Source organism: Pocillopora damicornis, chromosome 12 (genome assembly GCF_964200805.1).
Source record: "Pocillopora damicornis chromosome 12, jaPocDami1.2, whole genome shotgun sequence".
Taxonomy (NCBI): Eukaryota; Metazoa; Cnidaria; class Anthozoa; order Scleractinia; family Pocilloporidae; genus Pocillopora; species Pocillopora damicornis.
The window spans coordinates 15,377,888-15,403,490 of NC_142681.1; the positions used below are offsets into that span (position 1 = coordinate 15,377,888).

General features: G+C 36.9%; 1 protein-coding gene across 2 annotated transcripts; it reads left to right on the forward strand.

Annotated features, from left to right (window-relative positions):
* The first annotated feature begins 616 nt into the window (after positions 1-616).
* LOC113679337 (uncharacterized) lies at positions 617-24,187 on the forward strand. Of its 2 annotated transcripts, XM_089189735.1 has the most exons (31): positions 617-2,035; positions 3,618-3,840; positions 4,309-4,425; positions 5,159-5,209; positions 6,238-6,336; positions 6,818-6,859; positions 7,024-7,127; positions 8,254-8,317; positions 8,708-8,800; positions 9,213-9,494; positions 9,789-9,846; positions 10,048-10,131; positions 10,413-10,480; positions 12,321-12,409; positions 13,584-13,665; positions 14,412-14,495; positions 14,647-14,715; positions 14,828-14,983; positions 15,587-15,799; positions 16,104-16,232; positions 17,004-17,110; positions 17,662-17,794; positions 17,872-17,945; positions 18,560-18,677; positions 19,054-19,126; positions 19,489-19,580; positions 20,535-20,570; positions 20,714-20,793; positions 21,092-21,276; positions 21,816-21,853; positions 22,368-24,187. In XM_089189735.1, exons 1-31 carry the CDS (start codon positions 1,095-1,097, stop codon positions 22,374-22,376), a joined length of 3,993 nt encoding a protein of 1,330 aa, XP_089045861.1. In that variant the 5' UTR covers positions 617-1,094; the 3' UTR covers positions 22,377-24,187. The 2 variants fall into 2 exon arrangements, with proteins under 2 accessions (XP_089045861.1, XP_089045862.1); XM_089189736.1 differs by lacking the exon at positions 5,159-5,209.
* The last annotated feature ends 1,416 nt before the right edge of the window (positions 24,188-25,603 follow it).

A 25,603-nucleotide genomic window follows, 5' to 3' on the forward strand; every position in this document is an offset into this window, starting at 1 on the left:
GAACGATACCTTCTCTATATAGAGAAATCCATACTTGTACAAGCTGTTTATCGTAGCCTGTTTTTATTTTAGTGTTCTATGCGGGGTTGGAGGGGAAGTGGTACATTTCTCTCGTTCAGTATGTCGTCTCTTATTAGGGCCAATCATCATCCTGAATATCCGTCAGGATGTGGTTCCATTTGCTATGCTCAGTTATGAATTAATTTAATATTTCTATCTTTTCTGCATTAATACTCAGTACTATAGTCTGGAGGCACACCGGATGTTTCATGTACGTATTAATTTGTGTGAAAAGACAGATCCAAAGATAGCTATAGGGTTAGACGCTAATAGTTTATGGTGGTTTCGCCCCATCACAAGTTCGCCCACAGGCCCCTACCACCTTCACGAGTTCGCCGCCTAAAATAAAACAAGTTACTTACTTTCGATGATTTGGGGACGAACTTGTAAAAATGGAGGTGAACTCGTTTTACGTTAGGGAGGGAATCACATAAGTGGTAGGAGGCGAACTTCCGATGAGATGAAACTTCCAGTCTGACCGGAGTGCCCGCTTCACTGACTACTGCCCTACTTTATTTCTGTCTCTCTGAAGCAACTTGAGGAGACGCAATTGTTTGTGGGTCCGGGTATCTGAGGGAATGAAATTTTACCTTGGGTAGGATGGAAAAATTAAGGATGAGGAAACAACGAAACATCGCATCTAAGAGTCTCATGACTCTTAAGGTAAATTGATGGGTTACTCATGAGAAGAACTGGTGATTCGAAGTTGCATTGCTTTTAATAAACTGGTTTTTTAACTTGTTTCAAGTTGCAACGACAAGACGATTTGATTCGTTGTACAAGTTTCAATTAAAGTGATTCAAATAAGTATTATTTCAAATACAACTATGATCATGGTACTCGCACCAGGTCCTTCCCATTTAAAACATCCGAGAGCGCCTTAAGAACGAGAATATAACCTGTCGTAGTACCATCTAGAACTATTTATATATATTGGTTGCAATTTCGCTATTTTTGGCCATGTAAGACTGAAAATCTCACTATTTCTGACTCAGACGAATACAGAATAGAAAGTATATTAATCCCGCTTCAAAATGAACCAGATTCCGTCAGGACTGTCGCGTCTTAAAACCCCAAGTAGAATTGTTAAACCGGTTCAAGGTGGCGGTGTAGGTGCCGGATCTCAACCTTCAGCTCCTTCAGTAAAACCACGTGGATCTGTTTCTAATTCTTCTCAGGCAGTATCGTCTACAGTACAACCAAGAACTAGTCCTACGGGGGCTAAACTTGGCCAGACTTCAAGTGGAGTAACTCGACGAGGAATGCCAACCAGCGACAATGGCAAATTGAGCGCAAGCCGTGAGCGCTTGGTGAGTCCACGGGGATCTCTAACTGGAGCAGAAGTTGCTCAACCGAGACTTCCTTCAAGAGAGAATTCTCAAACAAGACTGCAGTACAGAAGAGAGAGTTCTAGTTCTAGTTTACGCGGAGCTTCATCAAGAGCTAATGGTGCTCCCGCTATAAGGAGACGTGGCGAAATTTCTCGAGCGCCTTCGGAAAGTCAAAGTCAAACTGCGCCTGTTGACCCGTCGAATTCAAATCTACTTAGCTTGTTCAAACTAGGAGATCGTGTATTAGTAGGGAACTCGAATCCTGGCTCTATAGCTTTTATTGGACAGACAAAATTTGCCAAGGGTGATTGGGCTGGAGTAGTTCTTGACGAGTGCGTCGGCAAAAATAATGGAAGTGTTCAAGGGGTGCGTTATTTTGAATGCGATGCGGGTCATGGGATATTTACAAAGCTTGAGAAACTCACTAAAATTAACCAAATCGACGGTAGGAGAACTTCAACGAGTGATGTTAAAGTTGAGAAAAAGAAAGCTAACTTAGAAATTGGCGACCGTGTCGTTGTAAGCGGTTCGAAACATGGTGTAGTTCGGTATCTTGGAGAAACTGGATTTGCTAAGGGAGAATGGGCTGGTATTGAACTAGACGAGCCACTGGGGAAAAACGATGGTGCTGTCGCTGGAACAAGGTAAAATGTGTTCTGTTTAATGTTTGGAAATCAAAACTAAACAGGTGTGTCTTTTCTACAGATGACTAAAGACGGATAGTTTTAAACTCGCAGAATTTTGTATAGATGTTGATATTGAATTCTATAGCACAATAAATGTTTAATACAATTGTGGTTAATTTTAGATTTAAATGATGCCTCTTGGAAACTTCTTGGTTTTCGAACGATGCATCATTAGTTCAATACATCGCGTGTTTGTTACTGATGCCACGTCGGCTGAAATTACAGCTACGTTTGGCATTTCACTTTCGTGAGCAAAAATTTATCATAGTTATATGTGGAACGCGGTGACTTTATCATTTTGGAATGATGACTTTTATATTACCGGTTGAATACTTAATTTTTGAAACATTCCCTCAGGCATTGAATTGAGTTTGAATTTAAAATTATAATTGTTTCTAAGCGCATCATTTTTACTAGAAGCTAGTTGTTTATAATTGCCCATTTATAAACTAATTCATGATTAGTAGAAAGACATTTAGAAATTTTATTTTCGTCTATATGTGCGACACATAAGGTATAGAGTACGGTATAGCATGTTGTCTGAAAATTTGGCAGAGCACCAGGAGAACATTTTTCGAAATCTTTGGGTAAATTATAAGCACATTTGGATCTCCCATAATTATATTTATCACTGACATGTGGAAAATGTTGATGAAGGGAATTACTAAGGTCATTTCAGTGTTATTTTTTGAAAGGCACAGATACAGCCTTTAAGTGTGCCAGAATCAGTGGGAAAAAAAACAAAACAAAAAAATGGTGGGTTTTTTCTTACAATATGGTGCTGCAAATGGCAACATGTAGCACAGCCAGATTACCTGCAGCATAGATTAGATATCATGACACAAAAAATAAAATTGGGCTGTGAATATTTCATCAGCCAGTTTTTTAATATAGTAGTAATTTTGGAGGACGTTGTCTTTGTTAAAACATCAAGAACATTAATCTGATATTGAACCTGCACTCAGATGTTTGTCAAACTGTGGCTTTTGTGGTTATGTAATAGAAGTATAAATTTGGAAATAAAGGAAGGAGGTCCCTTTCCTCTTTATCATTTGAATAGTTTTAATCTGGAATGTTGCTGATTTCTTTGGTTATCTGGCATTTCTTTATAGTGCATCAAACTTAATGCAGTAAATAAGTTTAGGTGACATCTTGTCAGTGAGTGAATATGTAATTTAAAAGTAAATGAGTATAGGAACCCCTTTTGATATTGAGATTTCACTCAATCATCTTTTTTTTCTTTCTTTATATCCATCCTTTGATTACTTTAATGCAATGTTCTCTTCCAGTTAAAAAAATCCAAATACAAAAAGCCATTTATTTTTAATTTATCAAATTCAACCCATCCATTTTACAGTTTAAGTTTTTATTTTATTTATTTTGTTTTGATCATTGGTGATTCTAGAATAATTAAAAAAAAGAAAAGAAAAGAGATTTAATCTTCAAACTTTTGTTTCCATTTAAGTCTGACACTGATGTTCCATTTTATGCACAAAGGTTTGTTGTACTTGTGGCTAACTGCTCTTCCGTTTCCTTCAAGATATTTCCAGTGTGAGCCTAACTTTGGACTGTTTGCTCCACTACATAAAGTTGCTATTTCAAGTTTACCTCTACCACCAAGACTTCAACCGCAACCACCTCAAGGAAATGATGTACAGAACTCCTTGGGTGCACTTGGAAGTAACAGTTCTATTAATTCAGTTTCTTCAACCCTCAGTGAATCCTCCTCTACCCCTAAGCCATCTACATTAAGTACCTCACAGGTAATAATTGAGTTTTACTGACACTAAAGGCAATAATTCATTTTGATGTGAATTGTTAAGTCATTACATAAGAGAAAGGACAAGAAAAGAGAAGGGAACAAATGATGAACATAAAAAAAAACCATCTGGAAATAAAAGATAATTTGGTTTTATCAATTAGATTGATAATGTAGATTGGCCACCCTTGAGAGTTTCTAATGCTGATGTTTCCCTCTGACAAAGGACTAATGCTTGAAATGTCAGCTTTAGAAACTTACTCTTTACAAGAGCCAATTTACATCATAAGATCAGTTCATAATACCAAATTATCTTGTAATTTCCTGAACAGATGCACCACCATAAGAGTTTCTTCAGAAACTTTGCCCTTTTATTCACCTGGAAACAAAATCTAAAAGCAATATTTAACCATTCTGGCTACCTTTTTTCAATCAACAAATTATGACACTGTTTATATTTTGTTTGCAACAGATTATTTCAAGCCCTGAACCAGAGGTGTCTGAAGTTAAATCATCACCACCCTCATCAGGGCTCACCCAGTCTCCTGCATCATCTGGTGTGGTGACATCGCAATTGGTGGCTTTGCAGGTTATTAACTTTCCTATTTGCTCAATTTGCTTGTTTGATAACTGGGAGATACAGTGGTTTAATGTTTAGTGCTGTGGACTGGGAACAAAGAGGGCTTGGTTCTTAGAGGACTGCTCTTCACCTTTAAGTATAAATAGATAACAACAAACTGATGAAAACATAAACCACAACAGTTTTAATCTGTTTTTGGCTCTAAAGAGGTTTTCTCAATCAAGGATCAAATTGTGCCCATCACAGTTGTTAGAGGTAGTCTTATTAAAATGAAACATTCCTTTATCAATTGACAAATAACCAGTAAAACTTGGTAACTGATGGAGACTAGCAGTGTTGGGAACTACTACTATCTGCAGTTGCAGTGGCCAGACTGTGAGACCATTATTAACATAAAGTATTGCTAAGTATAAAATTAATGCACTTCACCTTAGGAAAAAAACACATGCTAGTGAACAATGGGTGCACCATTTTATGTACAAAACAACAAGTGCTTTTAATTACTTTTCTGATTTTCTGAAATGAAATCAGCACATATTCACTTTGAATTACCCAAACAAGCTCCTAAGAACTGTTTTTTACTAAGTCTGTGTAATGGTTTGTACAGCCTAACCTAAAATATTTTGCACACAAAGAAAAGTGTCACTTTTAAATGTTAGAATACCTGAGTTAACTTTGATGAACTTAAGACTTTTTAATTCTTATACATGGGATAAAAACTTAACAGCATGTTGTTTTTCAGACATCTACCATAATGAGAGATATTTCAGGTTATATTGTTAAAAAAAAGGAGGTAAGAGAAACTCTAAAAAGGTAAATAAACTTAATAGAAAAATTTTACCAACTGTTAATAATAAATGTAATAATAAACTGTGTGGTAAGAACATGTTCTTGGTGACCAGTCAAACAATGGGCTGTTAAAATCTAAATTTAAATAGTTAAAGCTAAACTAAGCTTGTGCAGAAAAAATTTACTCTCACTGATGATCATGTGTGTTCAACTCCTATGGGTGATCAAGACAGAATTTCTCTGTACAATACCAAGACAATATTGAGCAGAGAAGTGATGAGAATAGATATCAAAGAGGGGATTATTAGTCAATCTAATGCCAAATTCTCCCAACTAGTCTTATAAGAATATTATTGCAGACAGTAAAGAGAATTACTAATGAGATCATAGCAAGTGAAAGGGTTAGCATTCATATTTGGCAAAAATACATAAATTTACTTACTAGAGGGCCAACACAAACACTAATGTTGAAATTAAAATTTATTTGTTTTGTAGTTACTGGTCATTTATTAATGGCTGTAATATATAAATGATAAATGCAAGATACTGTTCTTTTGAAACAGTATCACTGAATTCAGAAATGTAAATGAAATATAAAAAATCCTTCAAATTGTTGATGTATCTTGCTGAAAAAATTATGGGCAATTTATAATAGCTAAAATGAATTTTTTTAACAAATGGGTATTAATCAAAGGTGGAAAAAATCCACTAAATATCAATTTTTTTTTTCATGCTAATGCTTCCTGGACTAAATGATTGTTTATAAACCTTTTGACCCCTAAAAGTGACCAACATTTAATTTCTCCTTGCAAGATCACCACTGAATCAACATTAAGGTCATAGGAATAAAGACAATGATCATCAACTAAGCTCTTGATTGTTAAACAAATTCTCCTTGTCAGTTTATTAGGAAATGTATGGTGAACAGTATGGAGAATATGTAGACTGATATAGGGGTGAAAAGAGTTAAGTGACAGTGTAAAACAAAGTGAGTAAATTTGTGACCTGAAATTGGATTTAACTAACTAACAGGAAGCACTGGAGGATAGAGAGAAGCAAATCCAGTCCCTTCTGGCAGATAGAGAGTTTGAACGAGCAGAAGTTGCTAATGCTACAAGTCAAGTTACTAAGGTATTATGCTATGGTGATTTCTCAGTTGTATCTCAATTAACAGTGTTCTTTATCTTCTTGTGTGTCCTGTTTGAGAGGTCTCTGGGTTTGTTTTAGGGACTTGACAACTGTGCAAGGCTCTTCTGTTTTAACATCTCTTTATAAAAATTTCAAAGCTCTTTACTGATTATGGTATCATTTCAGCAACTGTTCTTTGTGAGCAAAACCCTTTACAATATTCCTTAAATTGCTGGTTTTGGTGTGGTGCTATTAATGCAATTCTGTGCAAACTTTGTGGAATTTTTTAAAAGATTTTAACCCCTTTTTCCTTGAAATGAATTTTCATTTTATTAGCATAATTTCTTTGTTAACTGCACAATTCATGTAGACAGACTTGGTTAACTTAAATTTCATGATTCAAGCTCTTGAATTTGAAATGGGAGAAATGTGATAGTATTCCTCAAAGACTTCAACCCTAAGTCAATGCTTTGATTCATTGCAGGTTGAGGAAGAAGTTGGCAAGCTAAAGGAAAAACACAACGAGGTATTGTACAGTACATGGTGAATGCTTGTATATAGCAGGGTTGTTGCTTAGAAATTAGGCCGTTTACAGAAGGTTTAAGTCAAGTGACTTGAATGGTATTATCAAGTTATTTTGTTTACTGATCTTAAAGAACATTGAAACATGTTTGACTTGCATGTATACAGGCTATTCTTGAGAAAGAAAAGAGCATCAGTGAACTTCAGAGCTTGCTTGAAACATCAAATAAAGAGAAAGATGACCTCCAGTCACAGCTGGAAGAAGAGAAAAGGTAAAGGTCAAATTCAGGAGTTCAACTGTGTTTGATCGAATTATGGTCAAGTCGCCGATGGTTTAACTTGCCAATGCCAACTCGCTGACGTATAAAATCGAGGAGAGACATTGGCAAGTTGGTCTTCAATCCAGTACAACTCAAGAGAAGTTAAACATGTAGAAAAGTAAAAGATCTTTCTTAAAAAAACTATTTTTTTTCTTCCAACAAAGTTTATAAGGATCTAATGGTGAATAAAGCAAGGTAAACATTGCCAATGACTATAAAAGATTCAGACATGAACAAGTTATTGTTTGACAACAACACTGTAAAGACTCATCTTGTCAATCAATCAGATTTTTTAAGAAAACTTGGCTTTCTAGACAAGATATTTAGTAAAAAACAATTCTTTTTATTTCCAACAAAGTTTATTAGGATCTCAAGGCAAATAAAGCAAGGTGAACATCGCCAATGACCAAAAAAGCTTTAGACATGAACGATCTAGTTATTGTGTGACAACAACTCTTTAAAGACTCATCATAATCTGTCAGATTGAAAAAAAAAATTGGCTTTCTAAACAAGATCTTAAGTTAAAAAAAATTCTTTTTATTTCCAACAAAGCTTATAAGGATCTCAAGGTGAAGAAAGTAAGGTGAACATCACCAATGACTGATAAATCTTTGAACGTGAACAAGTTATTGTGTCACAACCAGTGTCATTCTAGATTCACACTTAGGTAGCTCACTTTTGAAGGTGTCTACATTTGGTCCATCTTAAAACCAGGCTATGCTGATGAACAAAAAACATTTTCTAAACGCTTGGTGTTAGCGAGTTGAACTGTCAGCGACTTGACTGGATACTGTTTGATCAATTAACCCTTCAATGTCAGAGGTCTGATTTTTAATTCTCCCATCAAATTGCTACACATTTCCTTGTAATTTAGTTATGAGAATCAGTGTCCGATCAAGATAACAACTTCTACCTGATAAGTTGAGTATTCTCATGACCTGTTTGCTGGACAATGTATGGAGAAGTTGCATTTTAACCACTTCTGGGAGTTTAAAGGCTGACCAGGAAAGCTCATCACTAATTACTATAGGATCATTGGCTGAAATTAAGTTATTTACTGTTATTCATGTTTATACAGGAAGGTGGAAGATTTACAATTTAAATTGGAGGAAGAGGAGATTACTCTTGGAGATGAACTTAAGGTATATCACCTTCTTTGTGATTTAAACATGGTATTTGCTGAGAAATTTTCAGGATCCTTTTTTTGCCTTTCCCTTGAAGTTTTAGAAAGGTGATTACCAATAGTCACAATCATAGAACATCTGAGGTTCTGATCTACTTGTCATGTATGTTAGCAAAGCTGTGCTCTGATAAAGAATCACCAGGCCTGAAAAAGAGAAAGTCTGAGAGCTGTTGTCTCAGAAATTTGTAGTGCTTACTAGGTCTTAAAATCTTCCATGAAAGTAGTGCCCTCCAAGTTACCTGCCTTAAAACATTTATGTCTTAGTTTTATCAGGACTGATTGTATCATGAATGATATCATCTTATGCAGAGTTCTGTAAAATCATATATTGAATTTTTCTGGTTGTCAGATTGAGCAGAAAGAAATTGAAACACTTGAGATTGAACTAAAAGAAAAGGTTGCCTCGCTTTCCAGACTAAAGGAAGAGCTCGAAACAACACAGGTATGGTTTATTCTTTCACAGTTGTGAACTTATGTTGAAATAATGTTGCAGTTATGTTCAGAGCAATCTTCTATTGAGTGTCATAAAAACCAAACCCAGAGTAATTGCATCAGCCTATTGGAGGAAAGGAAAATACACAGAGTAGCCATTGAGAGCTCAAAGTAAAAACAAGTAAAAACTGGGAAAATGCAGGTAACAAAGTTATGACCGGTTTTAGGTTTGGTTCTGATTGATTGAAATAGTGGTGCAAGATTTTTGGACCAATCACTGAGAGCAGTAAAGGAAGACCAATGCAATCCTGAACTGCTTTCGAAACTCAATTGAAAATGGCTCCATGTTGAATATGGTTAAGTGGCCTATGATACACTTGCATGCATTTGTTGATGATCAGTTTCCACTTTTTTTTTTCCAGACTGAAAAAAGCACAGCATTATCAAAAATTACAGAATTAGAGAGTGCTTTGTCTGAATCAAATACTTTAGTTTCAAATTTGCGGACATCAGTCAGTAATTCTGATAGCAAGATCAGAGAACTGGAGGCAACACTGTTTGCAAAGCAAGAGGAGCATTCCGGTGATGCCAGCATAAGAGAACAGCAGCTCAGAGAGAATTCTGAAAGGATCAGTGCTTTGGCAAAGGATATAGAGGAACATGCTAAGATCAAGACGGGTCTTGATAGTGAGATTAAGATCCTGGTAGGTGTAGCTTTTGTTTCATCTTATAAATTATCATATGCTCAGTATAGTGTAATATGTTTTAAAAACAGTGTGGTTAGATTTGTGCATAAATGTACCTAAATAATTCTTTAAACAGAAATCATCTTTGTGTGGTTTAGCCTTCTGAGTAAACAGTGTTCTTGAGCACCAAAAGTGGAAGCTGTGAAAAATACTCCTCTGATAGCTTGTTAAGTAAATGCTGGCCAATTTCTTTCTGTGAATGAACAAGAAGACAGATATCGGTTTGTTTTGACAACATTATTTTTGTTGCAGAAATCAGAACTTGTGAGGTCAAAGGAAGAGAATGAAACTTTGCATAAAGAGATCAACAGTAAGAAGTGCTTCTTTTTTTATTTTTTTTATTTTTTTTTTATTAAATATCAAAAGTGAAGTATGTTTCCCAACATATGTATGGGAAGTGATAGGTGCATTGGAAAAGGGCAAACCCATCCAGTGTAGGTAATTGTGAAATCTTCATTTATTTCCAAGGTCTCAGGTCAGCATTTTCTCACATCTTTGAATCAAATTGTAGATCTTACAGAAAAGCTCCACCACAAGGAAGATGAATTTTCTTCCCTATGCAGTGAGCTTCAAGAGATCAAGGACACAACACTTGGTAAATAATGATAAATTTAGATATTTTTATCTAGAGCAGAAAATAGAAAAAGGTGGAAAATGTTGTGTTGGTGTACATAACACCACTGGGTAAATTTAGGACACTGTGAATACTCAAGAAATATTTGAAGTAAATTTCAACCAATGTGAGCAGTGCCAGAAGGAGTTGAGCATGATATTACAGGGATTTCACTAGCTTTTTCATAAGCAGCTGCCAATGGTGATGTGTGGAATGAACCATACAAATAATGTTTATTTGTCTTCTTCTTCATGGCTGTAAAGAACTTCAAAAACAGCTTCATTTAAGTGAAGTCAAATCAGAGAATCTTGCTGCAGACAAAGCTAAATTGGTTAGTATACATTTGAATGCATTCTCTTTTGATTCGACATGTAGTATTGATGGTAATACCACTGCGATGTAATATGGCTTGGGTGCTTGAGGGAATGTTTGAGAGTGTTATGTTAGTATATCTTTAGGTTCTTGTCAAATTTCTTCCTATTACTTTTAATAATATTAACTTCTTTTCTAGGCTGTTTTTGTAACTTGCAGCTGTCTGTTTTCTCTCATAATGCTTTGGGATGAGATTGCCATAGTTATCATGTCACCAAAGAACCCCTGCAATATTCTGTTCATTTGATATGGATTAACCTTTTAACTCCCAAGATCTGATTGTTGATTCTCCCCTCCAGCTGCTAATCATTTCCTTGTAAATAAGTTACGAGAACTTGGTGTTAGATCCAGATGACAACTTTTACCTGATACATTTGAGTATTCTCATTACCTCATTACCATTGACCTGTTTGCTGTACAGTGCATGAATATTATAAGGGTGAATTACTCGTTAATCACTTCTAGGAGTTAGAGGGTTAAAGTTTCTCAAAAGTATTATTTCTGTTATTAAAGTTTATACTTTTTTATCATGGAATTAATCTGTGCCACATGAAAAGGCACTCAATAACTTCCTATTTTGTGGAGAACCCTTTTATCACCATTGGTTCCCTTGTATTTGGTTTACTCCAATATCTGATCATTGATTCTTCCTGTAGCTGCGACACATTTCCTTGTAAATCAGTTACAAGAGTCTGGTGTCAGTTAGTTTAAGTATTCTCATTACTTGTTTGCTGGATAGTGTATGGGTATTATTGAGAGAAACTACATGTTGATCATTTCTGGGCTGATGTAAAGGGCTCACACACAGGAGTTTTGTATTAAGAGAGTTCAGCCTGATTTATATGTACAATATTCAGGTCTTGTAAGTTTTTGAAAACAAATGGCCAGTCTACTGTTATGGAAGTTATCGAGTCATCAAAATCTTTCCATTTTGTCCACAGCCTTTCTTGATTCAGAAGTGGCCATATTAATTAAGTTTACAATACCTGATATCCTTCTGCTGATGGCTGGGTTCTTTTGTAAATTCAACCCTTTGAATTCAAGATCTGATTGTTAATTCTCCCCTCCAGCTGCTACAAAATCTCCTTTTAAATTATTTATGAGAATTTGGTTATGGATGAAAATAACATTTACCAGTTTGTTAGATAATGTTTGGATATTATAGGGAGAACTTGCATGTTAATCACTTCTGCAAGTTAAATGGTTAAAAAGTGGTATTCTTAAATTCATTGCGTCAAATTTTTAATAAGTCTTTTAATTTGTCTTTTAATGAAGTGCCCAGCATTTTATAACAATGTTACACTATATTTGTGTTTTCTAATTCTGCACCTTCTGAAGTTCTAATGTAGCAACAATAAGTCACTTTATGGCTTCGTCAATCTTGTAATGCATAATTTATGATCACTTCATAATGGCCCACTTTTCACCCAGAAAATCTAGGAACTAGGTGTGGTTTGTACTCCTTTGTGTGGTCTCACCACAGTAAGCGAACCACTTTGGTTTAGTAGGAATTCAAATTCAGTTCTTTCTTGTGCTTTTAAAGAACTCTGTTCTTTAAATTATGTAGGTTTCTATGTCCCTTCAGATTCAAATGCTGAGAGCTACAACCCACTCAGATGGAGAAAGAAAATATTTTGTTTGTTGTGCAATCTTTGTTGTTTTCTGCTTGCGATTAAATATTTTTTTTCTGTTGAAATGACACTTCTGAAGGAGTAATATGAAAAGCCAGAACTATTTTCAAACAGTTAATTAGCAAAATTAAATATCACCTGAGTGTTTCATTTCAAATTCTCCTACAGGAGTCCCAAATTGCTGAATTGGCAAAGAATTCCGGTGATAGTTCACAAAAGCTGGTTTACCTCAATGAACAACTCAGAGAAAAGGACAGGTAACATGTCGGCTCGCAAACCAGACTGGATCTCTTACCTAAGGCTTGTGAAGAATTTGCTCTTCACAGCTTGCCAAGAGTCTAGTTTCCATCCCATTTTGTCCAAAAGTTTAAGATAACCTGCAGTGCCAAGTTGTTTTGTTTGGTGTATTTCAGTTTTGTGATGTCATTGTGGTATGCAGTACCTGTCTGCTATGTTTGTCCTATTTCCTTTTCAAAAACTTTACAGTTTTTCAATATGAAGCAAAGTAAAACTTCTCTTTTCAACAGAAATGTATCTGCTTATTTCTGTAGAAAATTATTACATCAGATTACAAATGCACTGCATATACTGAGACGTGTTTATCCAAGTCAGCTCAAGGCCGGTTTTTTTTAGTCATAAGTTTGTTCAGAAAGCATTTGGTGGAAAAGAATGATAAATGCAGGCTTTCAGATGCACTTAAAACAATCACTGAATCAGTTATTCTGTTAATTTATCATCATTCATTTAACCCTTTCACTTCTAAGATTGCAAAACTAATTCTCCTTACATCTCTTCCGATATTATTTTAGAGGATGTGGAGTTTAATCAAACAGTTTCCACTATAATATCATTTTTTGTATTTGGTTTACCTTTCTTATTGGCAATATTTGGATAACATAGGAAGAAATTGCTTCACAGCCACCCCTGTTATTTCTTTGGAAACTGACCCCTTTTAAGCGTCAATCTGTCAGGCTCTCTGTATGTCAGTCCTTCTGTCTGTTTGTGTTTGTTGTTTGGTCAAACATTCAGTCAAAATATGTCAGCCTTTTTAGCACCACATCAGAATTTCTAGAGCACTTTCATTTGCTATTGCATACTTGGATGAATTCTTTTGGCCTGTCTCTGTACTTGCTTGGCTACATCAGAAACATGGAAGTTATAAATGTTAGTTTTACCAGTGCTGGGCACATACTTAATACTTTTAACAATATTTCTGGTTTGTAATCTCCAGTTTTTCTGAGTGATGTTCACCGGAATATCTGTTGTAATTTTGATTCACTTGTCATCAATCTTCCTTACCCTTGCATGTACCCATCTTGGAAATCAGTTCTTATTTTCTTTTAGAATGAATTTTTGAACAAACTGCATATGAAAAATGTACATAATTTTTTTTGTGGTGAAGTGGTTTAGATCAGAATATTTTCTCTGTAGGACTTTGGATAAATTGAAATCTTCCTCAGCTGAAGCTCAAGTCCAGATTGGCAGGCTGACAGAAGATCTTGCACAGGCAAAGGTGGGCCTAGTTATGCTGTTTCATACAATAACTGGGATACTATAAGCCCCCTGATTGGCCAGTTTTTATGTTTTGTTAAATAACTGAGATACTAAAACCTCCCTGATTGGTCAGTTATGGTGTGTAATAAAATAACTAAAATACTACAACCTCACTGATTGGTCAAAAACCTTTCATTCATTGCACTGGTAAACCCATAGTTATTTTACAAAAGGAATAGACTGCATTTTCTATTGATTTACCAGCGTAATGGGCGCTTGGAATGTTGGGAGAACACTTGAAAAGTTTTGTGTTCTCTCAACATTCCACATTGGTCATTATGCTAATAAACCAGTAGAGAGTGCAGCCTACTACTGAAATAATGAGTTCTACCTTGAAAGTGCATAAGTGTCATTTATATTTAACTCAACTTTGAACATTAATGGGTTTAGAAGTGTAAAACAGGCCTGGTGTTCTCTAACAGTCAGTGAATACATTCAACTGTTAAACTAGGGGGGGAATACAGGTTCTTTTCATGTGATTAAGGCAACTGGGCTGTTTCATTCGGCAGGGTAAGTATGGTTCTCAGTTCAAATTAGAAATATCAGCTGGCTTAGCCAGCTCTGACATCTGCCCATTTATAGTTTGTGTAAAAAAATTTAGATCAGATGCTGTGCTAAGATAAATGAGTAAATTGTGAAAAAGTAGATAAAGTAGGGAACTCAAGGTTAATTTTTTGTCTTTGAATTTGATTTATCTTCTATCAGGAGCAACATGATAAAAATGTGCTGGAGATAAAGAAATCCCACCAAGATCAGACCTTAGCTACAGATAAAATGGTACAAAACCTGGTAAGATATGGTGAAGTTGTGATAGTTTTATTTTCTTTAGCATTTTCATTGCTGGTCAGGGAAACCAGATTATATCCTCTTCAGATGAATTGAATATTTAATTAGTACATTTGCACATCAGAATTCACAATTTGTTTCCATCTCCTCATAGAAATCTGAGCTTGAGCAAAACTTAAAAAATACTGAAGATATGCAAAGTGCACATCAAGCCAAATTGCAGGTAGGTGTTTATTTTTTAATAGAGCCATGGAGTTGTTTTAGTGCCTTGTGTTTTCTTAAGCTGCAGTTTTGACATTATCTGAGTCTAAGTTCCTTGTTTCATTGTGTTTCAGGATCTTATGCAAGCCAAGGATACTGAGTATTCAGCTGTGGAGGAGCAAATGAAACAAAAAATTAAAGAGATAACCTCGCTTACTCAAGAGCTGAACAAGTTGAAAACTTTACAGCAGGAGACTCTAAAGGAGAACACAGAATTGTCTGGAGTAAAGGTAAACCAATTTGGATGTCGCAAATATTTATTCATACAGCATCTTGCTCTGCTGAATCTAGGAATATTAAATGCTGAACTGTCAATTTCCCTTTCTATTTTATTTTTGAAATGAAAGTAAACTTTGCATTTTAAAACATCAACTTTTTCTCTCCCAAGATCTCACAAGTAATTCTCCTTACTGTCTGTGGTACAATTCTTATGATCTTAGTTTGGAGAATTTGGTATTGGATTAACTAAGAATCCCCTAGTTGATATTTTTCTTTATTCTCGTCACCTGTCTACTTGATACTGTAATGATATTGTAAGGAGAAATTATGTCTCGGTCACTCATGGGAGTTAAAGGGTTAAGTTGAAGTATTGTGAGATATGTGGGACAAATAGAAAGCTTGGGTTCCCTGTGAGAGGGTGAGCACCAGCCAACTGACATTTTGCTGTGAATGCTCCAATAACTGAGGTACAAAGTTTTGGTGAGCTGGGCCATTTACTTCAATCACATATGACAAGAGTCTTCATTATGGAAAGATTATCAGCAAAGCAAGATTAGTAAGGTCATGATATTCTTTATAACTCACTGATTGCCGATTGTCAATTGAATATATAGGAGCAATACAGTAAGCTTGAGACTGATTACAAGGCATCACAAGATCAACTTGCAGCATTACAGCTGCAGCTGCAATCTTTGAACGCTGAGAAGGGTCTTGTCATGGGCGCTCAAGAAGATGCACAGAAAAAGCAACAAGAACTAACTGAAAAGTACTCAGCACTACAACAAGAGCATCAAAGCTTGGTGCAAGCATTTGACACTGTCTCCAAGGTATGTGACTGTGACAATCTTTTGCAACAAGTTATGTGAAAGTAAAATGGTGAAGTCTGTTGTTGAGCTAAGTGGTCCATCCAGACAGAGCCTATCCTAGTTTCCATGGCTTGAAGCAACTAGATGGGATGTCATTCCTTTGTAAGGTTATTCCCCCCCTCCTCTAGCATTTCATCAGGCTTCCCTGAAAAGTTATTTCTTTGGTGATAGTACCCAGAAACTTTTCTGGTGAACAAAAATTTTGTTGACTAATATGATTGATTTTTGTGAAGTGTCATGAATCAAATGTTCTTTCCAACAACAGGAAAACTCCTCAAGAAAAGAAGAGGTGGAAGCTCTTAGTAAGGCAAAAGACATCAGTGAAAAGGAGAAATGTGACATGGAAACAAAGCTGGAAGAATTTAAAACTCATTGTAACAACCTTCAGAAGGATGTAAGTCTGTTAAATGACATTAAATCCAGTACAAAGAAAGTACAATTAAAGAAAGTGTAAACATGTTTTATGTTTTGCTGGGCTTATTCATGGAAGCAGCGAGGGAAACATAAAGCAGATTTAGGGCTTGCAATAACTTTTTTCTTAGGCTGCTGCCAATAGTGCAGTAGGCAGCTGTAACATGGGGCAGCATTTAAACACAACAGTCAGTTTCCTGTCTTTATGTTCAAAGTACTGATAACATCCCAAATCAGCTAAAATAGTTAAAAATGCATGAAGGGTTTGTTGTTTTTTCGTTAAAATTGGAATAGCAATGGTTGGAGCTTGGCAGCAAAGAAAAAAGAGCTGCTCCTATTCCTTCTTATTGAGTATATCTGTACATACTGTGTTCATTGAAAACTTTGGATCAATATCAGTATCTGGGCAACTGCCCACCTACCCCTCCCCTAACCTAACAACAGTCAATTGATAACAAGTTAGGGTTAATGTTGGGTTAGGGGAGGGGTAGGTGGGCATTTGCCCAGATACTGATATTGATCCAAAACTTTAACTCTTTGATTACCAAGATTTAATTCTCCTTCTAATTGCTAAACATTTCCTCATGAATAAGTTATGACTTCAACCTGATAAGTTTTGAGAATTCTCATTACCTCTATGCTGGATAATGCATTGATGTTATTGGGAGAAGTAACATCTTAATCACTTGTGGGAGTTAAAGGGTTAAGTCAGATCTCATGCTCTAAGTTAAAAGGCATTCATCATTGTTTACAGGTTGAAGATGCAAAGTCTTTGGCAAACAGCAAGGAAGAACAGTTGCATTTGCTCAGTTCATCGTCTTCAGATGCAGAAGAAGTGATTTTGAAATTGAGGAATCAAGTGTAAGTACTGAATAATGGTCTTTGGCTTGGTAAATAACAATTTAACAGAGTTAATTGCCATGAACTTAGTGAGCATGTCAGGTCAGTGGTCATTGTCAGAAGTGCAAGCTCAAGTGGAAGTTTGGAATTTAACTATGGTTAGCATCTTTGAGCTTTCAGCCAGCTTGGTGGTGCGCTCTCCTCACCAGTCTTTAGCGCATTTCAGGGGTTTTTTCTAAGTGTACCCCTACTCCTCCCTATCAATCTTCCACCCACTGATCCAGCCAGGGTTGCCATGTGCCTGATGGCTGTATCACGGGATTTTCCTGCCATGGAGCAATATTTTATTTGGGGGTTGGCTGGTCACCTTGAAGCTCCTGGATACCCCAGGCACTATCCAACAAAGTAGGGTAGCAGTTGACTTGTAACAGATTAATAAGCTGGCTCTGAAGTCACGAATAATAATATCTGATAGTCAGTGCTAATTTTGCATTGACTGTACAAAGAATTAGTTATTTGTAGGAGACATGGTGGCATAATATAATATTTTCTGCCATCTGAATCGTTTTCAGGGAAGAAGCTCGTACACAGAGAGACCAAGTTACCAAGGAGATTACTGTCCTGTCACAGGAGAACCAATCACTTAAAGGAAGTGTTGATGCCCTCGAGAAGGATAAAAAAGAAGTAACAGTGGAAAAAGACAAGGTTGGTCACACTTTTGTGTTTTTCTTATTTTTTTATTCAGTTTTCGATAGTTTTAAATTTGATTTCTCCTCCTACAGCTTAAAGCAGCAATGATGGATGCAAGTAATAAGATTGATGGCATGAGTGTTGAATTAGAAGAAGTCAAAAAACGGTGAGCACTACTTCATACCCCATAGTAAATAGCAACTTGTCTTAATGTAGAAAAACTGAAGCAAATCTAGTCCTCAGGATTTTCTCAGTCCTTTTTGTTTTGTTGACCTAACAGAGGTGATGAAATCTTTGCTGAAACAGGTCCTCTGTGAGATTGACAAGAATTAATTATCACTGAACATAATGCTTTCTGATATCAGAAGGGGACATTCTTGAGATCACAAATGACTTTCATAAGCGGAATGGTGTGTGTTGGGTTATTTGGCCAGCTAAAGTTTGGTAATGCATTTGGAAGATTCTTTAGTCGAGGTTATTGCATTGTGCTCTTCAAGTAAGATGTTTAACACTCTCTGTGCCTCTCTCCTCACTCTGCAAACTGTTACGGAAACTTGGCTACATGCTCTATGTCGGGGGGGGGGGGGGAACATCTGACGGACTATCATTCGATCGAGGGGGGTGGGGGCTAGGAAGGATAGTAACATTCCTAAACGCTTCACACGACGGAACCGGAATGACTTCTTGCAGTTGTAAGGGTCGGTCTTATACGCAATGGACTTTTCTTGCGGTTATTTATATTTGTAAATGATGATGATTATTATTACTAATTTGTTACAGGGAAACTAATGCAAAAGTTGCTGCAGATTCTGAAAGAGAAGAATTGGAGATTAAGTTACAAAATGCGGAATTACTAGCAAAGAAAAGAGATGATGAAGTCAATAGTTACAGGAAAGAGGTGAGAGTTTCAACGCCTTTCGATTCAGTGTTCTTTAACCAAAACCAAAATAATCACAGGAACCACTGAATAGACCATAAAAACAATTTTCTTTGGTTTACTGGTGCAATAAATGATAGGTTTTTGACCAAACAAGGTGCTAGTTGTATCTTAGTTGTTTTACTAAGTAGTGTAATTATTGTTAGTGTTGTAAGCGATGATAAGTCACGGAAATTGATAGTCGTGTAAATCGTGTTAGTACTGTACGTTAAGTGAAGCTAAGTTAACAATGTAAGAAATGCAACTACTACTCAAGTGAAGAATCGAAAGTAACTTCAGCATTTTAATTAAGCATTTGTAGCGGTTAAATTGAAAAAAAAGTATCATTACCTTCTAGAATGAAATGCTAAAGAGTAGACTAGAGAGGAGTATCAGTAATCCTGCTCCTACGTCCATTCAGTCTGTTAACGGTGAGTGATAAACATTGAATGGTAACATTCATTTTTAAACTCTCTCACTCTTTAAAGAGGGAATTTTTCGTGGGTTGATGCTATTGGAGAGATGAAAGTCTCTAGCACATGAGGGACACATCAGTTTACGCTTTACAGGAGTAATGGAAGTTCAGTAGAACCTTAGTGAACATTTCTCATTTTCCTTAATATTATCAAGTCATAATTTCGTGAGTGGATTAGTTTAGTTCATTTTTAATGAGTGATACCTATTTTACATTTGAAATTTCTTGACTCGACGTTGGTTAAACCATGAAATCTTTTGGTTTGCAAGTCTTGAAACTTTAATGCATTTAACAAAACATGTACTTTTTCTCGTTTAGCTTCAGATATGGAGGCAGTGATGAGCAAGCTTAGAGAAACAGAGGACTTGTTAGAAGCAGTGCAAACAGAAAAAGGAAACTCAGAGGCACAGGTAACTAACGTTCAGCACGAGTCTACAACGGAAATCAAGTGTTCAATGGATATTAGAACAGAAAGAGGCTGGATCGAGGAACACTCAATCTCGTTCCAGTCTCCACTCGCTTAAAGTTCACGCTCCATATCGAACGAAAACAGACTACTGACAATCCATAGCTTATTTTCAACAGCTTTATGAAGTTTTACATGTAGTTATATCTATTACTGCTTTCGATTAGACGGGTTATGTATAATAGCAGAGAAAAAGATACCAACAGAAAAATAACTCAAGTGTCTGTTCCTATTGCTTAAAACGATTCAAGAAGTTCACAATGGTAATTCCACTGAGTGGAATGCGATGTGGTCTGCGAACATACGCGTGATTTGAAAATTGAAAGAGCGCGCGGCGCCAATTTAATTTGAAATCACAAGTATGATTTCAGACCAAAGTTGCATGTCACGAAGTTTAATTACCACTTTATTACATTCATTTTGAAATGTTATTGGTTGTTGTGTTTTATTAAAGCTTTGTCATTGGCTGGAAAAGAGATGCGATTTAGAGCGAAAAATGGTGCGATTCGTGAATAAATCACACCAATGAGAGCCACTCAGATTGAAGGGACTACCAGTGATTCTAAAATGAATGTAATAGAGATTTATGAGGCCATTCTTTTTTTTTTCTTTTTTTTCTTTTTTTTTTTTAACCAAAATTTGTGGAAAATCAATCAAATCCCTGGTCAAAAACGTTAAAGTAACATTGAGAGGTTTGCGAATTTTTTTTATTAAAACAAACCATCTATTTAGAATGAGCATTGGTGTAAGTCATGGCTGGTCTTAACTACTTTACCCATGTGGTGATTTTCCACTCCGTCAAAGGTTTTTTATAAGTTTCGTGTCCAGTGATGGAAGCAGAAAAAAATTATAATCCCTTCTACTATTTGGGAGTAATTTCTTGGTGTCTTTCTTACAGGTTGACTTCTTGAATTCCGTGATTGTGGATTTGCAGGTAAGATTTGCTTCCTAATGACAGGCTCCGAAAACAAATTTGAGTCGATTTTTATCAAAGGAAAAGAGAGACATTTACATAAAGGTGATGATATTCGAGTAAAGTTGTTAATGGAGTTCTGTCAATTTTTTTTATGCATTCAGAGGAAAAATGAAGAAGCGGAAAAGAAAATTGAGCTGTTTATGATGGGAAAGGTTCCAGACACAAATGGCACCCTTAATTTGTAAGTTATAATGACTGTTTATTCAACCACTGCATCTGTCAGAAAATAAATATATAATCAGAACCAAGTATGTATTACTTTTGACTTAATTTCTGTGCGATATCTGTAAAAGAATTCAACAGGAAGGGGTTCAGAATAAGGAACTTGTCAGTTGGAGAATGTAAAACCATTTTCTCTAAACGAATTTTCAAGGAAATGTATAGTGGCCAGTTGGGAGAATAACGTATCAGATCTAGGGAGCCCAGGGGTAAGAAGTCTTAGAAGAAGCTATTCACGTCTGGACTTTGATTTTGTGTAGATCTGACGATGATGAGCCAGTGAGACCGGGAATAAGACAGCGCTTGTTCTGCGATATTTGTGACGTTTTCGATCAGCATGATACGGATGACTGCCCTCTGCAGTCTTCAGATGCACCGGACAACCTGGGAACCCAGCACCATGGAAACAGAAATGAGGAAAGACCTTACTGTGACATATGTGAAGGTAAGAGCATCTGGTGTTGTCTTCGCTTGGCGGCAATTGTACAAAGTGCAAGACTGAGTAGAATTTCTTCGAAACCTGTCATAAAGTACGTTAGGTAGCTTACACTGATTGGTTAATTTCTGAAAAACCTCTCGTTTATCGAACGGCCTCTGGCTTATGACTTACAAACTTTTCTGGAGTTCAACAAGTCGCGTGGGTTGTTCCGCCGGTAAACCGATGGAAAGTGCGGTCTCTTGCTTAAATGAACTAGTAATAATTTGGTAAGTTACCATGAGAAAGACTTGTGTGTTACCTCATTATTCTTACGTGACGCATTTGGAGGTGTAGTTTACAATACCTGTCAAGTGAATGAGGACCTACTTCTCCACTCTAAAAGAAAGAACCCGCGTGACTCCTTCCGTAAATTTGAATAGCACTTGGTAATTTTTGGGTTAACGTGGCTTCAAGTTATGAACTAATGTGAACGTTAACACCAGTAAGAGTGTTACCTGTAATTTAAGCTGAAAACTAATCAATTTTACTGTGATCATCCCATGTAGTTTTTGGACACTGGACTCGAGATTGTGACGATGAAGAGGTTAGTTTTACTCGTTTTTTTATTTTTTTTTTCTTCTATAGCCCTTACCTTCTTTTGTTAATGATACAAAAGGTACAAACAATTTTTTTTTCAAAATGTTGAAGGTACGGTGGCATAGTGGTTAGCGCGCTTTAACCAGATCGAAAGGTCCAGTTTTTTAAGCCCTGACGGAACATATGGTTGTTCATGGACATGAGTATAAACTGTTACCAGCGAACAGCCAAGGAAACCGCGCCAAATGCAAAGGGGGGTAATCTTGCGTGTCCTGCAGCTTGGTGGAGTAGCACTATACTGTAGTTACTACATGCAGTGGAAACCGGGATAAGCCCTGGAGTCGATTAGTTACCAGGCCCCCAACTCAAAACCTAGCCGTGTCTGCTCGTGTCGCACGTGCTACACGAGATTGTGTCACACGCGTAAATTAGGGGCATGCGCCAGTTGATTTGGCTTTTAAATACCCTGCTCTCGTCAGTGTCTCTAACCTATTTCCAACGTTCACTTGTATCTTTCACAGACGTTCTGAAAGTCATGTCGTGGAGGTATACCTGCAAGCTATGAAAGACAGCAAGATGTTGTCCTCGCTCCTCGCCTTATTTTCTGGTGTAGGATGTAAAAAATAACCAACAACAAGCAACACATAACCTTTTTATGGGGTACTAGAAGCAAACTTTTTTTACCTTCTCGTTCCTCGGAGGGGTGGGGTAGAGAGGGGAAATTTCATATCCCGACTTTTCCTGAGTCGTTTTCATGACGCGGGTGGAGACGGAGCGCGGGTGTCAATGGGAAAGGAGAATGAGATGAATGTATTACCTTTTAAGATCTGAAGTACTTAGAACGTGCGGTTTGCATTATCATCGTCCCATCTTTTCTCTCTCTCACTCCAACTCACACTCCTGTGAAGTGCACCAGTGTTATAAAGACGCGATACTGATTCAAATGACGTGTTTCCGGTGGCCTTTTTTCTTTTTTTCTTTTTTTCTTTTTTTTCTTTTTTCTTTTTTTTTTTTTTTTACATCAGTAGCACACAGTTCGTGTTAACCTCTACTTGTGTGACTAACAATAGCTTGCATATTTAACTCCCAGAAGTGATGAACATGTGAATTCTCCATGCAATATCAACAAATAAGCTAGCAGACAAGTATTGAAAATAGACAAACTTATCAGCTAGAAATTATAATCATTGCACAGAGCACCAAATTGTTGTAACTAATCTACTAAGGAATGCATAGTAATTTGATGGAGGATTTCGGCATTAGATCGTTAAAGTCTGACTGTTTGATTAATGATCGCAGACTTTTTATTTAAGCGATCCAAGTGAATTTAATTTAACCTTTGGGGGGACAGTGGGGCGGTGGAGGGGTGTGGTGAGAATATTGACCCTTTTTGAGCGCCATTGCATTTTATACCTACCTTATTTATTACAAAATTTTTTTGTACTCTTTTTCAAACATTGGATGAAGGGGCAAGTATATGCACAATAGTTTTCTGTGAGATCTCGTGGATGAGGTTACTAGAGATGCGTGAACGCCTTAGTTTGAAACTTGAGTTAGGTTATGAAATAACAGAGAATGGAATATTGGAAAAATAGAATGCAATGGTCAAATAGTAGTCAAAGTGATTTCTTGATTCGCTTTCATGTTGCAATGTGGTGAAACTGAGGTATTTAGAGTAATGGGAGGTGAAGGAAGCACGAGTGCAAGAACTTTCAACCTGTTCAGTTTGTTTGTTTCTTTGTTTGTTTTGGGTATTTTGTTTCGTGGTTTGATTTTTGTTTTATTTTTTCCGTTTTTGGCTTGTTCCTTTGTCCTTTGTTTCGTTGGGTTATTGTATGTTTTAGATCTTTGCTCTTGCGCAAGGTTACCCTTTACAGCCCAAATATAGGGATGATTGGAAGTATTAAAGAGGTAGACTACGGGACTGTCTCTCCTTTTCGGCGAAGTCCGTTCACTTCGATGCGCAAGTCGGAAAAAAAAGACGGAGAAAAAAAAAAGATTGATGTTCGCGCGCCGCGCAGAACTCTGGGGATTAGGCACCTTTTCCCCATAGTTGCGAGCGGCGCGCTAACAACGTCGTCTTTTTTTTCCGCGGATCATTTTTTGACTCGTGCGACAGACTTCTCTGAAAAGGAGGGACTGCTGGTTGTCTATTTTAAATAGAGGTTACTATCATATATATTATGGTAGACAGTTTGCCGTGCAGATTTTGTATCTCCTTATTGTGTATCGTTATTATGGTGGCCTTACTACATTATTGGCGTTTTTTATACATTAATAAGAAACTACGGCCATACCATTAAGAAAATTATTTTGTAATAAACTTAGAATAATGAGTAAACACCACTTGGTTTTTATTGATTTTTTGGTCTGTGATTTCATTGATTTTTCACTCCCCGTCGATCTAAATTCTTGATGAGTGGCTGGCTCCTCTTTTCACCCCATCAACTTTTTTTACAGTTATGACACCAGCCTCGGTGAAAGCGATTTGAAGAAATCGATTATTTTTTCTGTTTTTATCTTCTGGATCCCTATTCGTCATCGTTCCTCATTTGTTTATTTTTTGCTTCTGTATATTTCTTTTTTATTGAACAAATCTTTAACGCTTCCCTCAAATTTAAGTCTTCCGGTACAGGTGACCTGAAGAACTCAGTAATTCAGTTCAGCTTTTCATCAGGCACAGTGTGACTGGCTTGACTACAACCGCATCCTTCGTACCCAGATTAGGTAAAGACCTCTGCATCTCGGATGAGTGAAAAGCAAGGCACAAAGTTCGACAACTTTAGGTTCCCTCTCCCCCCCCCCCCCCTCTCCTCCTCGTTGGTCTGTATCTCAAGGTTATGTCCATTCTTATCCGACCCTCTTGGTGACTGTCAGCCTATGCACTATGGTGATGATGTTTTCCCTGGATTTGGAACTTTGCGTACCATAAAATACACCCTTGTTGCCTTCACCCGATTTTATTTTCCTTCTTAGTTTGAGAAGTCGGCGGCATCTTAAGCCTGTGTAGCCTCAAATTTGAATCTTCCGGTACAGGTGACCTGAAGAACTCAGTAATTCAGTTCAGCTTTTCATCAGGCACAGTGTGACTGGCTTGACTACAACCGCATCCTTCGTACCCAGATTAGGTAAAGACCTCTGCATCTCGGATGAGTGAAAAGCAAGGCACAAAGTTCGACAACTTTAGGTTCCCCCTCCCTCCCTCTCCCCCCCCCCCCCCTCTCCTCCTCGTTGGTCTGTATCTCAAGTTTATGTCCATTCTTATCCGACCCTCTTGGTGACTGAATAAAGGGGTAAGTTTCTAAAGAAACTGTGGTGCTGCGTCGGTGGGAGAGTATAGCAGGTAATTTAGTGTTAACAACTGGGTTGAAAACGTAAATTAGCCACCGTAAAGGGTAAAAAAGCTGACGTTTCGAGCGTTAGCCCTTCGTCAATCGCTCTGACGAAGGGCTAACGCTCGAAACGTCAGCTTTTTTACCCTTTACGGTGGCTAATTTACGTTTTCAACCCAGTTGTTAACACTAAATTACCTCTTGGTGACTGTCAGCCTATGCACTATGGTGATGATGTTTTCCCTGGATTTGGAACTTTGCGTACCATAAAATACACCCTTGTTGCCTTCACTCGATTTTATTTTCCTTGTTAGTTTGAGAAGTCGGCGGCATCTTTAGCCTGTGTAGCTGTCTGGATTCTTCGCGCATTGGCTTAATTGAGCAAGGTTAATCGTAGTTCAATCGTGATTTCTAAATTTGTAAGG